The sequence below is a fragment of the Carlito syrichta genome, unplaced genomic scaffold (assembly GCF_000164805.1).
Source record: "Carlito syrichta isolate Samal-C Ts95f unplaced genomic scaffold, Tarsius_syrichta-2.0.1 Scaffold306309, whole genome shotgun sequence".
Taxonomy (NCBI): Eukaryota; Metazoa; Chordata; class Mammalia; order Primates; family Tarsiidae; genus Carlito; species Carlito syrichta.
In genome coordinates, this window is record NW_007250405.1 from 147,785 (window position 1) to 153,733 (window position 5,949).

The 5,949-nt window shown below is 43.7% G+C and overlaps 1 protein-coding gene across 1 annotated transcript in view; it reads left to right on the top strand.

Moving 5' to 3' along the window:
• The window catches only part of LOC103265287 (hepatitis A virus cellular receptor 1), a 31,546-nt gene that overhangs the window by 8,136 nt on the left and 17,461 nt on the right, over positions 1 to 5,949 (top strand). The window contains 1 exon segment of the mRNA XM_021714977.1: positions 3,395 to 3,450. Within this exon segment, the coding sequence (XP_021570652.1) occupies positions 3,395 to 3,450 (56 nt within the window).

Genomic DNA, 5,949 nt, shown 5'->3' on the forward strand with positions numbered 1-5,949 from the left:
CACTCACCTCAGCCTCCCAAAGACGCGGGATTACAGGCTGAGCCACTGAGCCCGGCTTAACGTTTTGATTTAATGTAGACATGAGGTCTTGCCAAGCTGCCCAGGCTGGTCTCACACCCATGGACTCAGGCAATCCTCTCATCTCAGCCTCCCAAAATGCTGGGCCCACTTGCCTTTGGCAGACATAGGTGCCAGGAAACTCCTGCATTATCTCATTCAGTTCTTGCAATGCAGCCATATTTATTACCATTGCTTGATTAGGGAGGCCCCAGAAATCTGCTTTGGAGACACATAGCTCCCAGGTCAGCCACCAGTTACTAGTTATGAGCCCACAGGCAAGTTGCTGAATGTTCTTCCCCTCATGGTTAAGAGCACATGACACTGGAAAAGTGCCTTGTAGTGTCCCTCCCCCTCCTCACTGCACTTTCCATTAAATAATAATAATAATAATAATAATAATAGCTGATACCTATCCCACGTAGTGTCAACTGCTTTACATGCAATATCTAATACACTATAGCAACTTTATGGGCTGTGTACTATTAATAGCTGTAGTTAAAGATTACTCTAGCTACAAATATATATATATAGCAGTCCCTCTTAACTGTAGTTTTGCTTTGTGTGGTTTCAGCTACCTGATGTTGTCAATTTCTTATTGTGCCTAACTTACAAATTAAACTGTAGCATAGGTACATATATATAGGAAAAACATAGTATATATAGGGCTTGGTACTATCTGTAGTTTCCAGCATCCATTGTAGTCTTGGAACATATTCCCTCCAGATAAGGGGGCACAACTGTATTGACAGACACATTTATGTACATAAACATACATACGTAGATACATACGTACCTATTTGTATATACAAAGGATCTTGAGTGTCAGAGTTATGTGGCTAACAAACGCTGCCATCACTGAACTCAAATTGTCTGACTCAAACCCATGCTGTTTTTACAGCATCACCCAGTCTTATTCCTAAAGGTTTTACTCATAATACCTGCCAAAAGCAGAGCCAAGATTCTAGGTATTGCATAAGCCTACCTATTGCCTTTGGCTTTCTAGGAGGTCATCCCAGAATGAGTACAATGTAAAAACAGTAATGTAAATATTTGTGGGAATAAGATTAGTCCAGTTTCATTCATTTTGAGGTTCTGTAGCTTGGCGAGTACTTAGGGAATTTCACAGACCGGTAAGAATTTCCATATGCTGGCAGTACAATGTATGTGTTGATTATCAGCAGAGGTGCTTCATTTTCTAAAACTGGGAACTTGTTTAACCATTCCCGATCTGTTACCTCATCTATAAAAAGGGTTTTGGGTCCAGGCTCAGTGGCTCAGCCTATAATCCCAGCACTTTGGGAGGCCAAGGCGAGTGGATTGCCTGAGACCTTGGGTTCAAATCCAGCCCAGGCCACTTGGCGAGACCTCATCTCTACAATAAATAAAAAATTAGCCGGTCATGGTAGTGTGCACTTGTAGTTCCGGCTACTTGGAAGGCTGAGGCAGAAGGATCGCCTGAGCGCAGCAGGTCAACCCTGGGGTGGCCGTGTTCATGCCACTGTACTCTAGCCTGGGCGATGGAGTGAGACTCCAAAAGAAAAAAAAAGGGAAAAAAAGGGTTTTAGAAACTGGTTGTTAGGATGTAAGTGCTTAGAACATTGTAGATATTCAGTAAAAAAGAAGATTCTGTATTTGATCTATAGTTGCCTAGAAAAACCAACAGACTATATTCTCTATTACAAAATAGATATTTCAGACAGTTTGTAAACGTTTAATGTTCACACACTAAGACCAATGTATCTTATTATTTATTTATTTATTTTTTGAGTTGGAGTCTCACTCTGTCACCCAGGCTGGAGGGCAGTGGCACACTCCTGGCCAATTCAGCCTCGACTTACTGGGCTCAGGCGATCCTACTGCCTCAGGCTTCCAAGTAGCTGGAACTACAGGCATGTGCTGATATGCCAGGTTAATTTTTCGATTTATAGTAGGGCTGAGGTCTCGCCAAGTTGCCCAGGCTGGTCTCAAACCCATGGTCTCAGGCAATCCTCTCACCTTGGCCTCCCAGAAGTGCTGGGATTACACACTTGAGCCACTATGCCCTGCCTAAGACCAATGTATCCTAAACCATCTAAAATCCTAGTCTTTTTTTAAATTTTTTTTTTGAGTTGGAGTCTCACTCTGTCGCCCAGACTGGAGTGCAGTGGCCACTCCCAGCCACCACAACCCCGACCTGCTGGGTTCCGGCGATCCTTCCGCCGCAGCCTTCCAAGTAGTTGGAACTACAGGCGCGCACTACCACGCCCAGCTAATTTTTAATTTATTGTAGAGATGAGGTCTCGCCAAGTTGCCCAGGCAGGTCTTGAACCCACGGGCTCAGGCAATCCACTCACCTCAGTCTCCCAAAGTGCTGGGATTACAGACTGAGCCACTGAGCCCGGCTAAATCCTAGTCTTTATATGGTATCATATACATTGATCTTTGGACAATATATTTTCTTTCTTTTTTTTTTTTGAATTGGAGTCTCACTCTTTTGCCCAGGCTGGAGTGCATTGGCATGCTCACAGCCACCCCAGTGTCAACCTGCTGGGTTCCAGCAAGCCTTCTGCCTCAGTCTTCCAAGTAGCCAGATCTACAGGTGCATGCTACCATGCCCGGCTAAATTTTTTGATGTATTGCAGAGACGAGGTCTTGCCAAGTTGCCTGGGCTGGTCTTGAACCTGCGGGTTCAGGCAATCCACTCGCCTCACCTTCCAAAGTGCTGGGATTACATGCTGAACCACTGAGCTCGGCCGACGATATATTTTCTAAGGCATTTCTGGATCTATGTCTAGCACATTGCCATACAAGGCAGGAATTATATACTGCCCTGTTTTGGATGTTGTGACACATTTTACTCACCTTCGGAATATAAAATCAATGTGATGACCTTTCTGAACAGGGTGGCTCTGATTTTTGGATGTGCCTATGGCCTCTGGACATCCATTGGCAACTTCATAGCTAGCAAGAAAATATTTGTTACCTTTAAGTGGCATTCTTAACCTGGGTTTAACGTATTCCCTGCACATAAGGGGGCACTGCTGTATGAATGGGCTTCTGTGATTACCCTAAAATTGTAGGTAAAACTTGGTGTGTGTATGCATTTTTTCATAAAGAAAAAAAAGAGTTTATTTTCAAAGAGTCCATGACAAAAAGGTTAAGAAACATAACTTTACAAAATAAATTAATATCATGTTAATACTTGGTATGATTTTTGCAATGCCTGCAGCATTTGAGTACATTATTATTCCATTTTTTATTCATCACCAGGAGGCAATGTGAATATATTTAGTGTCTGCAGTGAAAATTCAATATTTTTTTGTAATTCTAATTAAATTTCCTTCTTGTTGAGCAGATGGGAATGGCACCGTGACACAGTCTTCAGATGGCCTTTGGCATAAGAATCAAACTGTAAGCATATTCCTTCCTGTTTGATTAGCCAGATTCACTAGTATATCTCCCTGCAAGCAAGTTACATTTGAAGACTATTTCTGTAAGACTAGCTCACAATTTGATTTTTTTCTCTTTAAAAAAGAAAGAAAGAAAAGAACGGATGCTTAAATAGGATGCTTTACTTTCTTTCTTTTTTTTTTTGAGTTGGAGTCTCAGTGCAGTGGCATGCTCCGGGCCACTGCAGCCTCCACCTGCTGGATTCAGGCAATCCTTCCCCCTCAGCCTTCCAAGTAACTGTATCCAGGTATTCCATACTTCAAGTATTCCAAGTAGTAGAGGTGCATGCGACCACACACAGCTAATTTTTTGATTTATTGTAGAGAGGAGGTCTCACCATGTTGCCCAGGCTGTTCTTGAGCCTGCGGGCTCAGGCAATCCTCTCGCCTCGGCCTCTCAAAGTGCTGGGATTATAAGCTTGAGCCACTGCGCACAGCTGGATGCTTTACTTTCAAAAGTTCATTTAGGTGAACCAGCTTGTTAGAGATACCCAATAAGTGATGTTCTACTGAATAACACACAGACACACATACATTACACAGACTTCTCCTAGTCAGAAACCAGTGAAATAAAAACATTTTTTTTTTTTTGAGTTGGAGTCTCACTCTGTCGCCCAGACTGGAGTGCAGTGGCTGCTCCCGGTCACTGCAGCCTGGACCTGCTGGGCTCCGGTGATCCTTCCGCCTCAGCCTTCCAAGTAGCTGGAACTACAGGCATGCACTACCACACCCGGCTGATTTTTTTATTTTATTGTAGAGATGAGGTCTTCCTGCCCAGGCGGGTCTCGAACCCGCGGGCTCAGGCAATCCACTCACCTCAGCCTCCCAAAGGCGTGGGATTACAGGCTGAGCCACTGAGCCCGGCTGGGAAATAAAAATTTAAGGAGAAATTTAAATTTAAGGCACTAATTTTTTTTTTTGAAAGGAGAATAAGCTAGCATAACCTACCAAGGAGGAGTTCAGTTATCACAAGGGAAACAACATGCTTTGATGATATGGGGTGGAGGCCATCCCAAACACGAAAGGAAATGTAAGTGAAAGTATGCTTGCTTAAAGATAGACCCCTGATATCTCTTTCCCCAGAAAATGACTACTTTGTGTAGAAATTTTGATGCCAATATTGTCCTTTTCTTTTTTTGAGTTGGAGTCTCACTCTGTTGCCCAGGTTGGAGTGCAGTGTCACGCTCATGGCCACTGCAGCCTTGACCTGCTGGGTTCAGGCGATCCTTCCACTTCAGCCTTTCAAATCGCCGGAACAACAGGCATGCGTCACCATGCCTGGCTAGTTTTTTAATTTATTGTAGAGATGAGGTCTTGCCAAATTTCCCGTGCTGGTCTCGAACACATGAGCTCAGGCAGTCCTTTCACCTTGGCCTCCCAAAGTGCTGGGATTATAGGCATGAACCACCGCGCCCCGCCAGTCCTTTTCCATACATAAGCCTCCTCATAGAATTAGCTAACTTTGAATCTGTAAGATGTTCTCAATACGTTTTTCACAGTGAGCTTGAGGAAAAATCTAGGAGCCCCCAGTCTCATGATGCTTATTAAAGTCTCTTTGCAAATAAGCTAGACAGATTTATTTTTATTTTTATTTATATCTGGAGTTGAGGTCTCACTCTTGCTCAACCTGGACTGCAATGGTATAATTATGACTCACCACAGATTCTACCTCCTAGGTTCAGATGATCCATCAGCCTCAACCTCCCAAGTTCCTGGGATTACAGGCACACACCATCATGCCAGACTAATTATTATTATTATTTTTTGTTGTTGTTGAGATGGAGGTCTTGTTATGTTTCCCAGGCTGGCCTTGAACTCCTATCCTCAAGTAATCTTCCCACTTCAGCCTCTCAAATTGCTAGGATTGCAGGTGTGAATCACCACACCAGGTCAACAATTTTTTTTTTTTTTAAATTGGAGTCTCCTTCTATTGTCTAGACTGGAGGGCAGTGGCATGCTCGTGGCCACTGCAGCCTAGACCTGCTGAGCTCAGTTGTGCCTTCCACCTCAGCCTTCCAAGTAGCTGGAACTACAGGCATGCGCCACCAGGCCCAGTTACTTGATTTTTGATTTATTGTAGAGATGAGGTCTCGCCATTTGCCAAGGCTGGTCTCTAACCCATGATCTCAAGCAATCCTCTCACCTTGGTCTCCCAAAGTACTGGGATTGTAGGCATGAGCCATCACACCCGGCTAACAAATTTATTAATAAGACCTTTTCTTCTGGCTCCTGGAAGAAACAACTTGCCTTTTAGTATGTGCAAGAAACTTTTAGAGGCAACAACAACAACAAAAAGGGTATAAGGTTAAGAGAATAATCCTTTGGAGTGCAAGTTGTAAGAAATGACAACATGGCTATTGTAAGAAACATTAAAACAGCTCAGTGGCTCAGCCTGTAATCCCATGCCTTTGGGAGGCTGAGGTGAGTGGATTGCCTGAGCCCATGGGTTTGAGACCCACCT